At 32.9% G+C, this 23,386-nt stretch overlaps 1 protein-coding gene across 6 annotated transcripts in view; it reads left to right on the forward strand.

Moving 5' to 3' along the window:
• Positions 1-23,386, forward strand: part of SEMA3C (semaphorin 3C) — a 187,291-nt gene that overhangs the window by 103,694 nt on the left and 60,211 nt on the right. For all 6 annotated transcript variants that reach the window (XM_032642654.1, XM_032642659.1, XM_032642658.1 and 3 more), the window contains 6 exons: positions 9,212-9,302; positions 13,110-13,229; positions 14,623-14,765; positions 16,066-16,180; positions 18,186-18,255; positions 19,992-20,136. In XM_032642654.1, coding sequence (XP_032498545.1) covers positions 9,212-9,302; positions 13,110-13,229; positions 14,623-14,765; positions 16,066-16,180; positions 18,186-18,255; positions 19,992-20,136 — 684 coding nt within the window. The remainder of the gene's footprint in view (positions 1-9,211; positions 9,303-13,109; positions 13,230-14,622; positions 14,766-16,065; positions 16,181-18,185; positions 18,256-19,991; positions 20,137-23,386) is intronic.

A 23,386-nucleotide genomic window follows, 5' to 3' on the forward strand; every position in this document is an offset into this window, starting at 1 on the left:
AGTGCCTTAGCGGAAAAGAACTTTATATAATTAATAAATCATACTTCCATTTTAGACCAACATTGGTCTACACTAGGCTATTATAGCTTTATTTTTACATTGGTTAAAATGATTTGGGGTTCTGTGAACAAAAGCATTTACTAAAGACTAAATACATAGCTAATTGTATAGTCAAATATAAGGCTGGTTGAACTTCACCTGTGATGTTTAAGACTGTTTATCTCAGTTCACAATTATTGACTAAGGAAACTACGCATTAGGTCAAAAGGGTTTTCCTTATTCTTGTAATGAAACATGTTGCTTTACTTAATACAAGTATTTTATAACTGAATTCTTTCAAATTAACTTGCTTTTGTTTCATTATGCAACTTAAATCTAGAAATTCCAGTCCTTAAATAATATCTTAATTCAATTTTAGAGATTAAAATTGTAAAAAAAGATTAAATATTGCTACTGATATATTTAATTAAGTTTATTTTTCTTTAACAAGGATTCATCCACTTTAGTACTAACATAATTGAACAATGATTTCCTCTATAGTCTTTTATTATTAAATTTTTTTCAAATGTAATTTATATGCATCTATCTTTCAGTGAATAAAAAGCCATTTAAAAATAAATGAGTAGGGCTTCCTTGGTGGCGCAGTGGTTGAGAGTCCGCCTGCTGATGCAGGGGACACAGGTTCGTGCCCCGGTCCGGGAAGATCCCACATGCCGCGGAGCGGCTGGGCCCGTGAGCCATGGCCGGAGCCTGTGCTCCACAACGGGAGAGGCCACAACAGTGAGAGGCCCGCGTACCGGAAAAAAAAATAAAAAATAAATGAGTAATTATAATTGGACCCCAAATTGAGCCATTTACAAGTAGTTTAAGATGATATGAAATATTAAAATTCTTAAAGAAAAGTAAAGCTATGCTTCTTGGAAGAGTACAATTGGCTGAATTGAGCTTGTCATTAGCACCACATGCCTGTGATCAGCTGATTAAATAAACTAGTGGCCCAGACGTCTGCAGTCTGTCAGACACTCCACTGAGGGCTGTGCAGTCACTGTACAGGCCAACAACTGCATAGCAGTTTTCATATTTTAAATAAAATCATTTTCCCATGTACAAATTGCCCACTATACACTTCAGGGTTTAATTGGGAAGTTGGTCCAAAAAATAATCTCCTTTGGAAAACCAGCATGGAATAAATTTTAATCACTTTACTAAATATGAACTACTTTAGTCTCACTTCAAAAGATGTGTTTCAAAGGGGAATCATTTCCATTAATTAATCTCTTTAAATAATATATTAAGAGCCTATTTAAGTGTGAAAAAGATTATGAAATTTTAAGCTTTTTGTTTTCCTTAATAGTCAAGTCAAAGTGTTTCACCACATCATTTTTATATATCTGTAGTATATAAGTAATAATATAAATATAGAATGCACAGTTTTATCAAACATCTTATGTATTTATTTTCTTTAGTTTAGAATGGAAGACCACATGATACAGAAAGTTGTATTTTGAGAGAATTCTCCTTATTCATACATTGTATTTTGAACATTGTATTTTGTAGTGATCAGAGGTAGTACTTACTGCTAACACCCTATGTTAGTACTAAGATATAGCATTTTTTATCAATGTGATAAACCATATTAACAAATTGAAGGAGAAAAACCATATGATCATCTCAATAGATGCAGAGAAAGCTTTCGACAAAATTCAACACCCATTTATGATAAAAACCCTCCAGAAAGTAGGCATAGAGGGAACTTTCCTAAACATAATAAAAGCCATATATGACAAGCCCACAGCAAACATCATCCTCAATGGTGAAAAACTGAAAGCATTTCCACTAAGATCAGGAACAACACAAGGTTGCCCACTCTCACCACTCTTATTCAACATAGTTTTGGAAGTTTTAGCCACAGCAATCAGAGAAGAAAAGGAAATAAAAGGAATCCAAATCGGAAAAGAAGAAGTAAAGCTGTCACTGTTTGCAGATGACATGATACTATACATAGAGAATCCTAAAGATGCTACCAGAAAACTACTAGAGCTAATCAATGAATTTGGTAAAGTAGCAGGATACAAAATTAATGCACAGAAATCTCTGGCATTCCTATATACTAATGATGAAAAATCTGAAAGTGAAATCAAGAAAACACTCCCATTTACCATTGCAACAAAAAGAATAAAATATCTAGGAATAAACCTACCTAAGGATACGAAAGACCTGTATGCAGAAAATTATAAGACACTGATGAAAGAAATTAAAGATGATACAAATAGATGGAGAGATATACCATGTTCTTGGATGGGAAGAATCAATATTGTGAAAATGACTCTACTACCCAAAGCAATCTACAGATTCAATGCAATCCCTATCAAACTACCACTGGCATTTTTCACAGAACTAGAACAAAAAATTTCGCAATTTGTATGGAAACACAAAAGACCCCGAATAGCCAAAGCAATCTTGAGAACGAAAAAAGGAGCTGGAGGAATAAGGCTCCCTGACTTCAGACTATATTATAAAGCAACAGTAATCAAGACAGTATGGTACTGGCACAAAAACAGAAAGATAGATCAGTGGAACAGGATAGAAAGCCCAGAGATAAACTCACGCACATATGGACACCTTATCTTTGATAAAGGAGGCAGGAATGTACAGTGGAGAAAGGACAGCCTCTTCAATAAATGGTGCTGGGAAAACTGGACAGGTACATGTAAAAGTATGAGATTAGATCACTCCCTAACACCATACACAAAAATAAGCTCAAAATGGATTAAAGACCTAAATGTAAGGCCAGAAACTATCAAACTCTTAGAAGAAAACATAGGAAGAACACTCTATGACATAAATCACAGCAAGATCCTTTCTGACCCACCTCCTAGAGTAATGGAAATAAAAACAAAAATAAACAAATGGGACCTAATGAAACTTCAAAGCTTTTGCACAGCAAAGGAAACCATAACCAAGACCAAAAGACAACCCTCAGAATGGGAGAAAACATTTGCAAATGAAGCAACTGACAAAGGATTAATCTCCAAAATTTACAAGCAGCTCATGCAGCTCAATAACAAAAAAGCAAACAACCCCATCCAAAAATGGGCAGAAGACCTAAATAGACATTTCTCCAAAGAAGATATACAGAATGCCAACAAACACATGAAAGAATGCTCAACATCATTAATCATTAGAGAAATGCAAATCAAAACTACAATGAGATATCATCTCACACCAGTCAGAATGGCCATCATCAAAAAATCTAGAAACAATAAATGCTGGAGAGGGTGTGGAGAAAAGGGGACACTCTTGCACTGCTGGTGGGAATGTGAATTGGTTCAGCCACTGTGGAGAACAGTATGGAGGTTCCTTAAAAAACTACAAATAGAATTACCATATGACCCAGCAATCCCACTACTTGGCATATACCCTGAGAAAACCAAAATTCAAAAAGAGTCATGTACCAAAATGTTCATTGCAGCTCTATTTACAATAGCCAGGACATGGAAACAACCTAAGCGCCCATCATCGGATGAATGGATAAAGAAGATGTGGCACATATACACAATGGAATATTACTCAGCCTTAAAAAGAAATGAAATTGAGCTATTTGTAATGAGATGGATAGACCTAGAGTCTGTCATACAGAGTGAAGTAAGTCAGAAAGAAAAAGACAAATACCGTATGCTAACACATATATATGGAATTTAAGGGAAAAAAATGTCATGAAGAACCTAGGGGTAAGATAGGAATAAAGACACAGACCTACTGGAGAACGGACTTGAGGGTATGGGGAGGGGGAGGGGTGAGTTTTGACAGGGCGAGAGAGAGTCATGGACATATACACACTAACAAACGTAGTAAGGTAGATAGCTGGGGGGAAGCAGCCGCAAGGCACAGGGATATTAGCTCGGTGCTTTGTGACAGCCTGGAAGGGTGGGATGGGGAGAGTGGGAGGGAGGGAGACGCAAGAGGGAAGACATATGGGAACATATGTATATGTATAGCTGATTCACTTTGTTATAAAGCAGAAACTAACACATCATTGTAAAGCAATTATACCCCAATAAAGATGTTAAAAAATAAATAAATAAATAAAATAAAATAGAACACAAATGAACATAAAAAAAAAAAAAGATATAGCATTTTTTATGTATTTGAAACCACTTTGAAAGTGAACCAGGTTAGGGTGGCACAGTCATTAAGTATTCCTGTTTATTTCTGACACATTATCTACCATCTTTTATTTGCCTGTCTAATAGCAATTCATTGGTTCTTAGAGAACATTTTATAACCCTACTTCACATTTGGAACACCACGCACTTTCATGAGACTCTATGGCCCTTCCATTATTTTGTGAGACTGATTCAGAGCTTTCCTAAAGCAATTCAATGGTGTCCATCCAAAGAGCCTACAATCTTTGCTACATAGATTCCTAACCATAGTTCTTCTCTTTTATCCACTGTCTTCTGTTTCTGGAAAAAGATAAAGCAACACAAGTAAATGATGACTTTAACTAATGAATAAAACATTAATAAGAAACAATTATTGGTTAATTGTGCTGCACATTCTTGGAATGTTACCTCTCATCTTGGGTTGATTTTATCAGATGCCTCCATAACATCAGTTCTCATAACTGAATACTGTTTAAGCCCCGGATGCTGCCACTCATCAAGCAGATAACCTTGCCTTTGATTGACCAAGAATATCACAGGCATTCAAATTATTCCATGTGCTTTTTGAACAAAATTAATCATCAAACTTTTCTGTTTATGCATCTTTTTGTAGCTTTTCTCTTGTCAGAAGAATAGCTGTGCATTTTCCTTATCAAGAAAGTTCTCTGATCTTTAACCTTCACTGTTTTACGTCTTCATTCCCTTTCCCCTGTATTTACTCTTTTTTTCTTGTTTAACAATAAGTTTTCTTCCTTGTGACTTTTTTCAACTCTTCTCCTTTCTCTCTCTTTTACTTTATCACAAAACTTCTCGGATTAGTAGGCTATATTTTCAGCTTTTACAATCCTATTTTCCATGTCTTTCATTAAACCTTTCTAATCTAAATTTCATTTTCACCCATTAACTGAAACTCTTCCCTAATGACCAAGATTCTCAGTGATCAAAGGGACTCCCCTAATCAGCATCCTTTCTCCTAGACCAATCTATGACATGTTGGTCATGCCCTCTATTTTTCAGTGCCGTTATTATTATTATTATTTATTTTTTTTTTTTTTTGCGGTACACGGGCCTCTCACTGTTGTGGCCTCTCCCATTGCGCAGCACAGGCTCCGGAAGCGCAGGCTCAGCAACCATGGCTCACGGGCCCAGCCGCTCCGCGGCATGTGGGATCTTCCCAGACCGGTGCATGAACCCTTGTCCCCTGCATCAGCAGGCGGACCCTCAACCACTGCACCACCAGGGAAGCCCAGTGCTGTTATTGACATCTATAACCATGGGACATCTTGCCATGCCTTCTTTCCTGATTTTTCACCACATACTCTCTTTCTGGTCCTATTTTTTCTCTTATTGATTCAATCTACAAATATGTATTTATTTAATAAGAGTAATGGCAGAAACAAAATCATTTCAGAACTTGTAAGCTATCTTTAAGATACTGGTCTTTGTCCTGTGTCTAAGAAGAAGCAACTGAAACAACCTTAAGCAGAAAGTGCCATGAACAGAATTGTGTTGTCACTTGTATTTTACATTACATTGATATTTTTGTTGTTCGTTTTTTGTTTGTTTGTTTGTTAGCTTCTTTAATTATAAAGTTGCCATGAACTGAGATGAGAAACAATGAAGAGAACCATGTCTGAGGTTAAAATTATGAGCCTGGGTTTGATTCTGTTGAGTCTGAGACGCTGCTGAAAGATACAAGTAGAAATATCAAGTAGGCAGCTGAATATAAATTTGGCTATATGAATGTTTGAGTAATTGTTTCATAAGAGTAACTGAAGCCCAAACAAAGTGTAGATTTAATCATGCAGAAAGAGTATAGTATGAAAAGAATGATTATGACTGAGACTTGAGGATCTCCTAACTTTAAATGGCCAGATGGAGGAAAAGGGATCTCCAAAAAAGACTAAAAAGAAACAAGAGGAGAGGAAAAAAGAAAGTGTGTTCTGGGAATAAAAACAAGTCATTTAAAAAAGATAGAAGTGGACAAAAATCTCAAATACCATTGAGAATCCAAGAAAGAAGAGGTCTAAAAAAATAAGCACTGAATTGTGTACATGATAGTCATTAGGGGTCTTGCCAAAAAAGGGTTTCAATAGAGCAGTTGAGGTTGGATGCCCAACTGAAGTGGATTGAGAAGAAAGTGAGAACTCAGGAAATGGTGATGAGTATATGTAATTCTTTAAGAAATGTGATTCTCAAGGAGAGTAATGTATAAGAGCTGAAGGAGTTGTTGAAATAATGTTGTAAAGGATCCAGTTAATGAGATTAAAGAACAAGTAGGGGACTTCCCTGTTGGCACAGTGGTTAAGAATCCACCTGCCAATGCAGGGGATACAAGTTTGAGCCCTGGTCCAGGAAAATCCCACATGCAGAGGAACAACTAAGCCCGTGTGCCACAACTACTGAGCCCATGCGCCACAACTACTGAAGCCTGCGTGCCTAGAGCTCGTGCTCTGCAACAAGAGAAGCCACCACAATGAGAAAGCCACGCACCGCAATGAAGAGTAGCCCCCGCTCCCTGCAACTAGAGAAAGACTGTGCGCAGCAACGAAGACCCAACACAGGCAAAAATAAATAAATAAAATAATTAATTAAAAAAAAAAAAAGAACGAGTAGGGATAATGGAAAGTATAAGTTGCCTAAGAAGACTGGGTAAGATAGGATCTGAAACACTGGTGGAAGGATTGGCCTCAGAGTAAGAGAAATATTTCCTCTCGTGTATTAGTGGATGTATTCATGTATAGTTATATATTTGGTAGTGAGAAACTGGTGCCTCATTTAAGGGCTTCACTTTCTAAGTAACATGGTTGTCAATCATATGACCTGAGAATAAATTGGGAGATTTGACGATAGTGGCAATGGTTTGAAGTTATCAAGGGAAGAACCAGTTGACAGAGTGCCTTTGAAAGGTTGCTGAGCAGTGTAGAGGGTTCACTTTAAGTTGGTGATCAAAAATCTATACTATGTTGAATACACCTTGTTGGATAACCTTTCACAAAATGCTTAGAAGTTTGGAGGCAGGTGTGGAGAATGTAGATAGATGTGTCTTTATAGGCTATGGGTGCAATGAAAACAATCACAGATTCAAGGAAATTAATATTGATATTTTTGAAAAAAACAAAATTAAAAAGCATGGAATCTAATCTATCAAGAAGATAGAAGGCTGATAAATTGTAAAAAATAGAAAGGGTTCTTAGGCGATGAGTTTGAAGAATTGTTGCAGGGTGCTTGAATTAGTCATTATTCAGGTAGATCACATCCCTTCCTGGGGATGACAAGATCTAGACTATCACTGTGTGAGTACAAGGAGGCTATGCAATGGAGAAGGAAGTCAGTGGTGAGCAAGTGGTGCCTAAGCAGTCTCCTCAATTCCTGCAGTGCCAGCTGTCACTTTTTTAGTCAAATCTATGTATGACTCTGGCTACACAACCAAGTTTACTAAATTGTATTGTTTTCCTGCAGGTTTATCATTGTTTAGTTATTGTATAAATGATGACCTCTTGGAAAGCAGACATAGTTAGGAGTCAGGAGACTGAATTTTAATTTTGCTTTTGTCACTATTTAGCTATGGGTGATCTTGGACAAGTCATAGTTTCCTCATCTTTAGAGTTAATCCATGAAGAGCATCGTGTTATAAGACCTTTCTAGGCTAGAGCACTGTGATTCTTTTTAAGCTCTCTAATTTCCCATTACCTCAAGGATTTCCCGCCAATACATCAAACTCAGTATAACAAAAATGAACTAGTTTTATTTTCTTTAAAGAGTCAAAACTTCAGAATCAACTTTGTTTTCTTCATCTTCTTGAGCTGCCTCCAATTTGTTATTGATTGCCAAGCTCTGTCGATTTTCACTTTACAAATCCTCTTACATCTTTACCACTCTTACCCTGACCACTGAGATCCTGGCATGTCAGATTACTATTACCTAATTCCTGGACTACTGCAGTTCAAAACAAGTTTGTTTTCTTGAACCCAGTGTCTGTCTTTACAGCCACCATTCTCAATCTTCTTAAAGCACAAGTAAGACCCAATCTTCTTAAAGCAATGTTTTGAATCCTTCTATTCCATGCTCAAAAATGTTGAGCCCGTATTTCATTCAGGATAATTTTGAAAAGCAGCTTGATAATTAAGGTCCTCCATCATTTAATGCAATCTACAAATGTGATCATTTTTCTTTGAATTTTAGTAGTAGCTTTTACTAACTTTATGTAAGAAAAACGATAAATATACCAACAAAATGCTCCCTCTAACTGAGGCTACACTGACCATTATATTTCAAATTGAACCCACTGCCCCCCATCCGTGGATTTCCCTAGTCCCATTCCCTGTTTAATTTTTTCCTAAGCACTGAGTACCATCTAACATACTTTATATTTTACGTATTTATTCTCTTTATATTCTTTATTTATTTTATCTGTCATTAGATTATAAATTACCTACAGGTAAGGATTTTTGTCTATTTTGTTTACTCTACCCCCAATGTTTTGTCAGTGTCTGGCAAGTAGTAGGTGCTCAATAAATTTTTGTTAAATAAATAAATGAATGAGTAAAAGAAACATTTTAATCTAAATTATGAATTATTTTGTTGAATCTAGTATAATGCTTTATATAACAAAATAAGTGGTCACAAAATTTTATGTTTAAAAAAATCTTGATTATTTTGAAAGTTTCATAATCCTCATACACATTGTTTCTCTGTAATCAGTTTTCTTCTTTTGGCCAATGTTCAACATACCTAGTTCAGGTTTACAATGATCCTTGATTTCCAAGTGTTTTTTATTGATGTTGATTTGAGAACTTGTTGGATCAGCTTTATGGGGAGTGTAGTAGGATGTGAACTTGACCTGCTGAGGTTAGCTTTATAACTTACAAATGGATTCTTCATATAGGCCAAGAGAGTCTTAATATAGTAAAATTGGGAAGGCATAAGCAACCAAGTAGAAAGCATATTATTTATGATGATGCTTTGTTTTACTAAAGAAAAATTGGTTAACTAAGATAAAGTAATTTATCATTACTACATTTCCAATTTTATCTGTAATAAAGGACCAAGTTTTCATGATTGACTCCAAGTGTGAATCCGGAAAAGGACGCTGCTCTTTCAACCCCAATGTGAACACAGTGTCTGTTATGATCAGTAAGTGGAAAATAAAAGAGGGAGGGGGAAATATTTTTTTAAAAAGGAAATTAAATTAATTAAAGAAAATAAATTCATGATACCATATGCCCATTTTGGATAGCTGCATGGATGATAGCACCTGAGTAAAATAATAGAAAGTTGTGAGAAATTTTAATTTCTCGTTTCCAAGAATATTCATGATTAAATGATAACCATGTATTTTTTCATCTAATATGACTGCTGTTATTTGTAGAGCAAGTCAACCATTTAAAAAGCGTATGTATGTATATATATATATATTAATAGGTATTGTGTAGGTGCATACATATATTAATATATATTATAAAGTAACTTTCAGTGTTTTCTGTAGTTGTTTTTCTAGTATTAATTATATTCACTTTTCCTCATGTTTTAGTAATCTTTTACAAATGATTAAAACTGGTATTTCTTTCATGCAAAATAATAACAAAGTGCATGTGTTAGCTAAGTACATTCTCTGTGGATTGTCTAGAAGTTGCTGTACTAAAAAAGATGTACTCATAAAATCACTTTTTTATTTTCTCATTTTTTATAAAATATATCAGTTAAAAAGCAGGCCCAGTTGATTGCTGCTACACACATTAACAAATCAATGTCCTTGAGTCTCAATCATCCAGTGCCTGTCTATACCTCACTTAGAAGACATTCTTTTCTGGCTAATTAAGACACTTCTAGAATATGTCTGACTTAACATTAGTTGACTGTGGGACAAATCTTGGATTTCAGCATGCCGATTATATAGTAAATGCTTTTCCCTTTTTGTTTCTCTATGTATTGCCAGTGGTAAAATTGCATCATTTGACAGTAGAACAGGTGGAAAAATAATTAATTTGTTCAAAACCCTTTGATTTGATTCATTTAAAAAGGCAACTCATCTTTCTTTCTCAGATCTGGAAACTAAATTAAGACAAATACATCCAGCACTGACTGAAATGTGAGCTTGGAAATTATCCAGTAAATTATTTCCCTATAGTCATTCAAATTGGGTAGGGAGGAAATGAAAATGTATCATTAGGACAGAAAAATTAGAAAGCTTTGAAACTTCAAGATATCCAATTAAGTCTGATGCAGAGTATTTTCAAATAAGTTTCTAAATATTATTTAATAGAAGCAGTGTCTCAGAAATTATTTTCTTCATGAGGAAGAAAATTTTATTCACCTTTAGAAACTGTAAGATTTGTATAGTACTAGATAAATATATAAAGTTTTTACTTATTTCAAGTTAAATGCTATGAAAATAAACTTCAAAATTCTAAATTATTGTTAACACATACTGGAGTTTTATCTCATCAAATATTATTTAGAACAAAAAAGGGTTAAAACAAGGCAGTATAAATTTTCCTGTTAAACTGTAGTAAGTCATGTAATAGTTTTGCGCTTTAGAGAATTGGATTCATTTATGAAATTAAAGTTGTTATTGCTCTTCATTTTTCAAGGACCTGAGACTTCAATTCCTAGGCTTATATTCCTATTCTACTTTTTAATATTTTGATTAACACTATAATTTTTACTCTCAAAGAAAATCATTAAACAGTTTGCTTAACTTGAAACCTGAAACTAAAAAGAGCAGGAAGCTTTATAACCTTATATTTATCATCTTATTTATTCTACTGATTATCCCTGTAATATTATCTCTAATATTTCATTTGTGTACTCATCTCACTTTGCTATTTGATGTATCATTTCTGTTCAATTGCAGTGCACTAAATAACACAAATTGGTTAAAATATTTCTATCTATTAAAGTGCCAAGAAGCGTTGAGCATTAGAATTTCAAATTACATAATATAGCGCGGCATCTGGCCCAACGTGCTAGTGTTCTTTTGCTATTTTTAGTAATTATTGTAGCACAACAAAGTCAGATGACATCTCTTAAAGAGCCTCTTCAAAACCTCATGAGATATTTTTTAGTCAGTGGAAGTACAACTGGAAAGCAAAATATTTTTGGATTAAAGTTTAAATTGAGCAAGTTTATCTTTGCATAAACCCTACAATGAAATTCTGAAAGAAAAGAATTTCTACTCTCAAATAAAATTCTTTCCAAAGTGACATTAATTAAATATTTCTTACACAAAATAAAGCAGAAACTTTATTATCCTTAACTTGCTATTAAAATTGCTGAGAATTTAAGACAGGAAATGAAGCCAATTAGCCATCTAACTCTTTTGTAATGTTTAAGACATAACTAATAAGGTGGTATACAGTAGGGTTAGAATCAGTCCTGTCTGCCATAAACCATCCTCTGAGTGTCCTTTTATTTTCCTTCCTGTAAACAGATGCTAATAAATCTATTGAATATCAGGAATTTATAACCTCCTCTTTTGGGCATAATTGGATATAACAAAGCTGTGAAATAATTAATTACAAAGTTTTCTCAATTTAACAATCATTGTATCTACAGAATACTTGTGTAGATGCTTCACAAATGTTCACAAAATTGTAAAGAAGCTAAATAGCTCAAAATTCTTTCAGGCACGTTTTGTTATCTCCTTATAATCTGTTCCCATGGACTTCAGATCTCTACCAGGAAGCAGAACTTGGCGACACAATGCCTGCCATACCCACTTGCTAACTGGTAGGGGTCCAGTTTGTGACCTGGTGAGCACATATTAAAAACATTCCATTCTCCATTCTATCCTAGGCCAACTGGTATTGCTTATTACTAAACAGTGAGCTTAGAGTGCTTTAAAATGTTTCAGTCCTGCCAAAATGACCACAATCTGAAGGTAGCCAGGAGAGTAATTCTAGAACATTAGTCAAAGAATGCAGCTGCATGGTAGTTCAGTGGGCCAAACCTGATCAATTTTATTATTTTTTAATAGATACTTAACTTTGTGCTCAAAGGTCATACATACCAATTTACTGCTTACTTCCCTTACTAGAATAAAAATTAATGTGGATCTTAACAAATAAGCAAAATGTCCAGTGTTGAGCACATACAGATTAACATATCTTATTTTGTCATTAATAATGATAATTTAATTTTCCAATATTTTTTTCTTATTTTTAAGTTTTATTTTATATGTGCTAATATGTTAAGCCACATATGGCTTATTAACATCATATTATATTGTTAACATAATGTTAACACGTTATGTGTTGCAATTGAAAAAGTAGCAGTTTGTTTACCTTAGAGAAACCTTCTAGCATAAAGGTCAAAACATATACATTTAATGATGAAATTGTTTTATCATTAATAGTACTTTGACAATTTGATGTGGCTCCATCTCATGAAATAATAAAAACTATTATTTTCAATCCATTTAGTAAAATCATAGAGTTTTTAATATGTACTGTGAACTTTTGATCATAATCCAATTCCCATAGAAGTTTGAGATTCAGGGTACTAAATGACTTATCCCTAATTCCCAGTTTAACTATGGCAAAAATTAGAAATCAAGATTTCTCTTACAGTATTTTTTATTTATTAAAGAAGTAATAATTGAGCCATTTCTTTGTTTTTATACCTATATTATTTCTGCCATTTCGGATGCACACTACACTATATAATCAAGTTTAGTTAAGTATTTAGTATAATTAAGTACAGGCAGAGGAATTTTTATCTCTATATCAGAAAGATTGTTTTGGTCATTATATGGGCAATAATGAGACCAAATTAAACTTTATCCAATTTTTTAATTTGGTGAACAATGGAAACCAATTAACAACTATAAATATTCTGTAATATGTGTCATGATCTAATAAGCAAATTCTCTTTGATTTTAAAAATAGCCTTAAAAACAGTTAAGATTTGCTTTTAATTTTGTTCACATTTTCTTTTTCATAGATGAGGAGCTTTTCTCTGCAATGTATATAGATTTCATGGGAACAGATGCAGCTATTTTTCGAAGTTTAACCAAGAGGAATGCAGTCAGAACTGATCAACACAATTCAAAATGGCTAAGTGGTAAAATAACAGTTTATCCATTTTCTGAGAATCATACTTTAAACTAATTTAATTTCATAATGAAAATTACATTAAAATGGTTAAAAAGTTAAAATATGAGTAACAACAATTCTGTACTCTGTGATTTTAAATATTTAGGCTAAATAAGTAAATGAAATGAGCCATATTTCATATTCTAACTGTTTATTAACAATCATAGAATTATCATAGGATATATGAATAAATAAAAGTCACAGTGATATTCATCATATGTACCTATAGACAAGAATCTTCTCCAGTTGTTTAATTGTTGCATGTTACAATTAAACGTCATTTATTTATTTGGTCTACTTGTATATTTTAATAATGCCAAATCTAAACATTTTCCTAAATTTATGACAGATATCACGAATAGGGCATATTTAGGAACTCCTATTTGTTTTATGCTTAGATTCTAAAATTATAAAGCTGGTATATATTATTTTTTCACAGTTTGACTAATAATGGAAATCATAAGTATGATAATTTTATGATTATCAGTGTTCAAATGTTTTCAATTTTGGGGGTCACATGGAATTCACATCATGAAAAGTGCTCATTTGACTTTAATGTACAATTCCAATCAGTTGCTGTTGTTTAGAGGAAGAAGAAACCACTAAGATCTTTGTCATTTCACCCTGGGGAAAATTTAAGCTGACCTTAGATTTGGCAATTCACTTAACATTAAACAGTTAAGCATGAATCACTACAGTTAAGCATCTTATTTCACTGACAGACCAGCACAAGAAAGCAGTGATTGTCCATTTACTTCTTCAAATTATTCCTCCAGTACATCTGGAAATAAAGTATTCTGAAAATTGTTTTGTTCTTGAAATAAGGAATCCCTCTATGTCTTCAAATGACTGCATTTTTTCCTTGAAAAGTTTCCCCTTCATTTCATATGCCGTATTTTAAGTGAAATGTGTTTTTCAGATCATGGACTCCCAACTCCTCATTCTGCTTCAGTGAATTTGAGTTTATATGCACTAGCCTGAAAACCACACGTTCAAAAACAAACTTTTTTTCTATGAAACGACTATCAGATCCCATGGGAAATAACTGGTAGAAAAGTTTTTCAATATTTTAAAACTCATCAGGCACAAAGAAGTTTTGCAATTAGTGTACTTCCAGAATGTATTGCAGACAGAGAAAAATAGTTGAAGCTTTATATCATAGCTCTACTTTATGGCACTTGACATTCCAAATGCGGTATGTTCAGTGAATACAATTGCTTGCTTTTAGACTTTTTGGCTATGAATATTGAATTGTTCCTTTATACCAAAGATGGGGAAGGCATGTGCCTGTGGTCTACTTGGATGGAGAGTAGATGGATTTTCATCATGAGTATATATATCGTCTTTGTATTTTTTTCTAGAACCTATGTTTGTGGATGCACATGTTATCCCAGATGGCACTGATCCAAATGATGCTAAGGTGTACTTCTTCTTCAAAGAGAAACTGACCGACAATAGCAGAAGCACAAAACAGATTCATTCCATGATTGCTAGAATATGTCCTGTAAGTATTAAAGTTGTTCTAATTTGATGAAAGACTAAGAAATTCAAATTATGTAAACATGTCTTCTTTTCCCAATAGTTTATCTTCCTACTTTTTAAATCTACGGTTACAAATTAATAAAATATTAAAAGGAGACATTTAGATTTAATGTTTATTCACATCAGTCATACAAGATAAACACACTATTTTGGAAAATAATTTAATCCAAGGAATATTTTGGTTATGGTTTTACACAAATAAACAGTTTTGATTAATTTTTGCTTTTTTCCACTTAATGCATTAGAATTAAAAAGAAATTGCTGAATTGTATATTATAAAAAGAAATAGAACAATTCTTATGGATAAAATACAGTAAAAGACAATTATTGAGGAACTGTCTATAATAGTGAGAATTAAGAAATGCTTTAGTAAAATACAGTTCTAATTACAAACTGATCAAAATATTCTTGTGTATCAAGAGTAAGTATACATAGAAACTCAAAAAAACTCATGATGTCTTCTCACATAAGAGTATTACAGGCATGTCCTGACTCATTTATGATTAGCATCTTCTGTGCAAAAGTATTTCTTAAAATATTTAGTGTTTAAAATAGTCTATTTTTAAACATTATAATATTCCACTGATTTTGGAGCTTATCTGCTTCTCAGTCATTTGGAACAAGGCAGTGAAGCCAGCTGATGATGTGAAAAGCTTCAGGAAGTACAGAAAAAATGTCATTCAATAGAGACTATTTGTAAATGATCCAAATACCATTTTCCTTGCCCTGACCAGAGAAATATGTATATAAAGCATCTGATTAGAAATATTAAGGATTAAATGGTAATGCAGAGAAATGAAGGAGAGAAAATAGAATTATTGGGGACTATTTGGTGTAAGTATAAACCCACTCTCCTGACCACGGTAGAATCTGCATGCTTCCCTGTATACAATCATTTATGTTTGTACTGGAGAAAATGAGTTATCAAGAAAAGGCAAATTAAATTATGTAGTCTCCATAACAGCTTACTCATATTTTCATCAGAAATTTAGAAAGTGTTATGGCATATATTTATTAAATTCATTTTGATACATTTTCAGTTGATATCATATAATAGGAGAATAACAGTATAACTAAGGCTATTTTTAAAAAATACTATAGATCTTAAATATTCCTCTTTAACTATTGATATGCAGATTTGGTTAACATTTCCATCTTTCAGATTATAACAAATCCCCAAGTAGTAAGAATCCAAGGTAAATTTTAAATACACTTCAATATTTATTTAAGCAATCTGAAATGTGTTTACAAAATGGTTTCAGAATGACACTGGTGGACTGCGTAGCCTTGTCAACAAGTGGACTACCTTCTTAAAAGCGAGGCTGGTATGCTCGGTAACTGATGAAGATGGCCCAGAAACACACTTTGATGAACTAGGTACATAAATGTGAGATTGAAAAATGTTCTTGAAAGAGAGTTTGTAAAGTTTACATATTTTAATAAACTCTCAAGAGGTTGTATTTTTCATGAATGTTTTCAGCATAAGTAAGTGCTGATTTGAATTAATGATCTGGATACTGTTCATGAATTTCCTGAGTATTTTTTAAATCTGTCTTGCCCCTAAGTGCACTGCTGAAACATTTAGTTCATTGAATCCACCATGATATATGAATTCGTGTGTTTTGTGTGTGTGTTTGTGTGTGTTTTAGAGAGAGAAGAGAGAGGTATTTATATAATTTATATATAAGTAATGATATGTTTGTGCTTTTCTAAAATAAATGTATATTTCATATATATTTGAATTCTGATATTCTGGTTTAAAATCAGTTTGTATGAGAATACAGCTATATATTTTTACTACAGTTAATGGACACAATAGAGGTTATATGGAAAAGTGTCAGAGTAGAAAGTAGACTTGTGCTCCAGTTTTAGTTCTTCTTGGTGACCCTGGGACTAAATATTCTCAGCATGTGTGACATGAGGAGGGTTATACTTTCCAGGTCAAATAAGGACTGAAAATCTGATTCCTTTCTGCCAAGGAACAGTTCTCTCTCTTTTTTTTTTTTTTGAATTTAATTTAATTTTTTATACAGCACGTTCTTATTAGTTATCTATTTTATACAAATTAGTGTATACATGTCAATCCCAATCTCCCAGTTCATCACACCACCACCCCGCCATCCACGCTTTTCCCCCTTGGTATCCATATGTTTCGAACAGTAGAATAACTTGGTACACATAATAGTATCGTGTTTACTAAGTGCCATTTAGAAATGACTTTTATTTTGCTTTAATCCATTAAAATATAAAATGCTAGTTAGTCTCAAATACTGAGGCAGGTGATGAGATAAGCAATAAAAATGTATTATAATATGGAAAAAATACTGGTTCTAGCAGCTACAATAATTGAAATAGACAGTTGGTCTCCTCAAAAAGCCATTATGTTGATCATAGAAACACAAGTTTTTATTTCAGCTTTTCTAGAAAAAACGTTCTAAGTATGATTTCATGTTATAACCTAGTTACTCATTATTTCCCCCCAAATTCTTTGCAAGTATATTTATGTTTCAGTGACTTAGAATGTTTCAGTCTTTCCCATTTTTAGGGAGAATAGACAGTGCCAGCCTTTTATGGAAAGACTAGTGATTATTAATTTATTGCTTAAGAGGTTCTAAATTTATTGTGAATAACAAAATACATCTTTCTTTGTATTGGTCAGCAAGAATCTTATTTGCAAAAAGGTCACTAAATCCAGATCTTTCTTGCATTCATAACAATTGGTTATTAATTGGAATTTCCTATCAGAAATTTACTTCCAGGTTCTGTTATGTATTACTGTACCTTACGATCTATACTTTTGCCTTTGCCTCAATATACTTTAAAATTCTTGTTGTTAGGGGAATTATTGATTAAATAAAAATATCACTAGCAATTTTGACTAAAAGACAAAAAAGTCTTATAAGTCACTGTGAAAAAGTTTTCTTCCATGTTCCAAATTCTAACCCTAGATTAAAAAGAAATTGAGATTTGTAATACTTTTTAAATTAAAAATGTAATTTATTATCATTAAGGATATTTAGAAAATTCAGGAAAAAAGAAGAAACAGGAAAGTTTCTGTAGCTTTGTTAACCAGAAACACTCACTGGTAATCTTCTTATTGTATTCTAATGTATAGTTTTACGGTTTACATGGTTCTGGTCCATATTAAATACCATTGTGTCTTTTCTATTTAATATTATTTCATCAGCATAGTTTCCATAAGTGTTTGTGTAACATTTTATTTAACTTACTTTACCATGTGCTTATCATTTAGTTGCTGTCAAATTATAATGATGCTGCAGGAATATCTTTCTGAATAATACTTTTTGTACTTGAAATTATTTCTTAGGATAAATTTTTTAAATATTTGGGAATCTTAAAAATTGATATTTCCCTTTTATAGAGGATGTGTTTCTGCTGGAAACTGATAACCCAAGGACAACACTAGTGTATGGCATTTTTACAACATCAAGGTAATATTAAACAATTACATTGTATGAGTTAAACAATAAACTTTATTAAGTAATAGTAATTATTATAAAAACATTCTTCTCAACTCTTTAATTTTACTTAACACTTAGGATGTAACTCTCTCATTTTATTACTTTTGCCTGATTACTAAAATATATTTAAGCTGAACTCAGAGTTTCAAAATAGTTTTGTATGGGGTATTTATAATGATTATATGCTATTTTTCTCAAAGAAAGGAAAATATAAACTACAATGCAGGGATAATGTATATAAGCTATTGTTTTAAGGAAATAATTTGAAGACTCATGATGCAAATAAAACTCTTAGCATTTCTATTACAATTTTTATTTCAATAGCAATCTAAAGTGATAGCTATGAACACACTAAACCAGTTTTCATGTTCCATGTGACAGTATTTTAGATATTTGAAAATAGCTTTGTTTTCTAATTTATCTGGAATGCCCAATCCCAATTATCATGTATTTCAAGACAGTCCAGCATATTCTCATCCTTTCCTGCGTGTATTCCTGCGTACTCATTTTACACCAGGAGTGTTACTCAGAATTCAGCACAATACTCCACTTGTGATATGGCCAATTCAGAATGTCCTTTTCATCAGACAGTCAACTACAAAATGAAAATCTAAAGATTTTACTATTCTTCTCTAGTGGGGGAAATGTGGTATAATTGTAAACTGTAATGATCTCTTCACAGTAAAAGAATATCACAGGGATATTGATTATAAATCATATTTACTTTGCCCTATAAGATATCTAAAAAGATGTCTTTCAGGATGAGTTTAACTCCTGTTTTAACAAAGGAAATAGTCTTGATTTAACTCACAAAGAATTGAACGAAGCAAAAAGAACCAGATTCTTAAGAAGAAAATGTTTGTCTCAAAAAAATATTTCCCTAGTTTCTGTGTTTCCCTAGTTCTGTGTTTCCCAACACCAATAACTTTAACATAGAAAAAATGTTGTCATTTCTGACTATTAATGCTAATGATTAATAATATATCTTGGTTTTCTCAGTGGGCATCTAAGTTTCCCATTAGGCATCTAATTTAAGAGAAATATGTGATTCAGGAAAATGTTGGTTTCAGTCAGTCTGCTTAGTGACAATGGAAATAGTTTTCAGTATGCATCCAAATAAATTTTATGAGAATTTATTGACTAAACATAACTTAAGGAATCTTTTTTGGACTCTATTGTTTACAGCAGAGTAGCAGGGAATGTTTACAACAATTTCTCCAACTACTATTTAGGACAGCATTGTAAGAATACTCTCACATTGAAATAATCTTAAGACAAAGAGATACAGTGTTCTCTTATTAATGAGATTTATTTCTGTGAGGTAAACTATGATAGGTTATGTTGATACTGATTTAGAATTCAAATCATATTTTTAATAAATCATCAATTCACTTTTTGTTTAATATCTTCTGCAAGATAAACCAGTTGGAAGTTTCTTTGACTTGTCCTATATTTAGGACAAGTACATTGAGTACTTTTCTATAACTTATTGTCTACTACCTCCATGGGTGAACTAAATGTTTTGATATCAATGGCTTATTTCAAAACAGTAGAAGTTTTTTAGTTTTTTACAATGTGTACCATAACATTCAACTTTTCCATGATGAATTACATTAAGTTTTTATCACAAATTTTACCTTTATTTTTAAAATTGTATTTAAATTTTAAAAATAAGAAAATTAATATCTTTCTATTTTCTTTTTTAGCTCAGTTTTTAAAGGATCAGCAGTGTGTGTGTATCATTTATCTGATATACAGACTGTGTTTAATGGGCCTTTTGCCCACAAAGAAGGGCCCAATCATCAGCTGATTTCCTACCAGGGTAGAATTCCTTATCCTCGCCCTGGAACTGTAAGTATCCAGGAAACTTTCTTTGTTATTTTACTTTTTTAAAAAATATAAGTTACTAAGAAATGAATATCATGCTGATGTTTATTAAATACAACTATAGACCTACTGGTATACTCATTATAATTTTTCAGCTCACAGGTTCTTAGATTTGGGATTTTAAAAATATATATATTACAGCATTCTGTACAATTTTTTCTAAGTGCTATTGATAATAAAATCTCATTTATATTTCAAGACAGCTGGATATGTTAGATAGGGAAGAGATATTTTCCTAATTTTACTGACATAAAAACCATAGCTTGGAAAGTGTTAACATTTTGAAGGCAGCCTAAGAATTTGAATGCTAGTTGCTTTTCACAATTCTTCCTTATATTAAGGAATCTCATCTACTTTAATGAAAGAATAATCATGTGAGAATTAGTTTAGAGATAAATCATGTGGAGATATTTCAATTTTAGGGATATATTTAGTTAAAAATTATACGTTGTATATATTTCTCAAAGAAATAAAATGGTATGTGTGAGCAAGTAATGACAATGAAAGTGATGTAATTCAGATAAAATATTTATAAAGTTTTAAGGCATACAAATATAACCATGTCTTGCAACATTGTAGAATTAAGGGGTACATTGTAAACTACCTTTTCCAGCTGAAGTTACAGACAGTGCACTGGCAGATTGGAACTGAGTTTTTCTAGGACAATGATCACAGTCTTACTATTTGTTTTTGATTTGGACAATAATAATGCTGCCTTGCATTCTAAAATATTGATTAGTTTCTGTCTCTGTAAAATGTCATACAACACACTGATTGAGAGGAGATGTTACACAATTGACCAAGAGGAATATAATCCTCTCATATCTTTGCATTACATCAAGTGAGGTTATATTTATAAATTGGGTTGGAGGGAAGTAAAGAATGATTTTTTTTAAATTGAAGGATATTTATTAAAATAATATTTACTTAAAATGTTTTTCTTTTTATTTGAATATGAAACCCCCTTTGTCAATATGCTTTCAGACATTCATTCCTCATAATTTTTACTGACTGTTGATTCACTTTAGTTTTGTGTTATTATTAGAGTTTCTTTGCAATGCATTATTTACTCCTTTGTTTTCTCATCATTAAAGTATACTGCTGTCAAATGTTTTAAAAATAGAAAAAAGTGTGCTAAGCCTCTAAAGAACATGTTTATTCAAAATTAAAAGGGCTCAGGTTTGGTTCCCTGGCTAGGAAGCTCAAAGATTAGTCATTGATATGTATTTTATTAGAACAATTCACTTTTAATTAATTTTGGAAAGATTATCAGAATTGCTACTTATCCAGGAAAGAATTGTTTTAAAAAGTTGTAGTTAATCATGGCTGGCAACAAAGTCTTAACCATATAATTACATTCTCCTTTTAAATGATTTCACTTTGATGCTTATAGCTCAACAGAAGATGGAAGAAACATTTATTTATTTGGTACCACACAAGGAAAAGAAGTCAACAGATATATCCATCTTAGGGTACCTCAAGTTGGAGTGTGTTGGATAAGAAGCAGGGTTTACATAAGAGAAGGGAAAGCAAGGGGAAGCTGAATAACTTTCAAATTCCATCATAACTGAAGACTCTCATTATTTCATTGAATGTAGTTCATGTATTTTCAAATGATTCACTGATAAAGTATCCAAAGATTTGTCATATTTTTGAGAATTGTTTGCTATTTGAATTTGACCAAGTCATTGCTTCATCTTAAATCAGCAAATTAAGAGGCGGTTGTGATTATATATGCTTTCATCAGTTATTCTTTTGAACAAAATATATATGGGATTAGTACAGGAGCAATTGATTTGTAAACTGAATAAAATTCCATTTCCCCTAAATAAAACTTTAAGAGAAACCTCTCAGATAGAGATAAAAGAGAGCCACACTCATTGAATCGGGGTTCAAGGCCTCAGAGCCTCAGTGAGTGTGTGCTGGAGTTAGCTTGTACCTGGCTGGCAAGAAGAGATTGTGTTCACCTCATCTCAATTGAGGAGGTCACAGTAGCAACTGGAAATCAGCCATGGTGGGATTACTACACCATGGAAATTGGCAGATGTTACAAATCAGGGTTTTTCCCCTAAAGAAAAGCGCTCTCCCTGGTCCCACAGTGCCTCATGACTCTCCACCCAATGGCAGCTCAAAAGGTCTCTGAGAAGAACACTCATGTTGAATAGCAATTATCCTACATAAAATGTGAGACTAGATAAATCATTTTTAGTAAAACAATATAAACCAACGCTAAATTAGAAAATTCTGCAAACAGTCCCACTTTTCACTATTTCTGAACTCCTAAGAATAAGCATTTTTTCCTGTTCCAAAGCAGTGTGAAATAAGCCAGGGCTTAGTGACACACATCTGGAGGAGACTCCATGAAAAAAGGGAGTGAGTAGTCAGTACTTGAGACATATTTCTATAATGTGGTTTCTTACATCTGGTGCTGAGACCAGAGTAACTCCCTTAAATTAAAAAAAAAATTGTCAGATGAGTAATCCTTAGGGAATAAAAGAGGCTGGGTGGAGGAATGACCTCTGGAACTGCTCCTGGAAAAGCATACCTCCCTGAAGATGTAGTTCCTCCACACTTCACTGAGCAAAACACCATGAAGTCAGCTCTCTGACTCAGAGTGGCCAGTATCTGTCTCTTTCTTGGGCTTCTAAGGTTTAATATCACCTTCATGTAGCCAGAAGACTTACAGCCAATTGACCCAAAGCATTCTTTTTCTCTAGGGTTAAGAATGTTGCCTCTGAAGCCTCCCAAGGTAGGATCAACTATGATCGCCATACTTTATTTCCCTATACAGTAGTCCAGTTGCAAGGTCAACCTCATAAATATATGACTGGAATCTTAAAGAAATGACACTGGCAGAAATCCTATACCCTCATTCTAATGTTCCTGGTAGGTGCTTCTTTTAAAGCAGCATTGATAGCTGTGTTAGCAAACTCCCAACTAGCAAGCCCAAGTCAGTAGGAAGAAGCCTGCCAATTGTGTCATAATGTTTTTCCATAAGTAATACAAGTTTGTGGAAGAAACAAGACACCTTTGGTATGTTGTAAAGGGCAGCCAAGGACTGCAGATTCTCTCTGTGGCTGAGCTAACATATTACATTATTCTGATACAACATGTTTAAGCTTCTGTAGAAGATTGTGTTTGCTTATACTATACTGTTAAAGCAGAACCTCACAAAAGTCTTCAGTTTTAACATCTGTTTATAACTGGACCAGAA

This window comes from Phocoena sinus, chromosome 9 (assembly GCF_008692025.1).
Source record: "Phocoena sinus isolate mPhoSin1 chromosome 9, mPhoSin1.pri, whole genome shotgun sequence".
NCBI lineage: Eukaryota > Metazoa > Chordata > Mammalia > Artiodactyla > Phocoenidae > Phocoena > Phocoena sinus.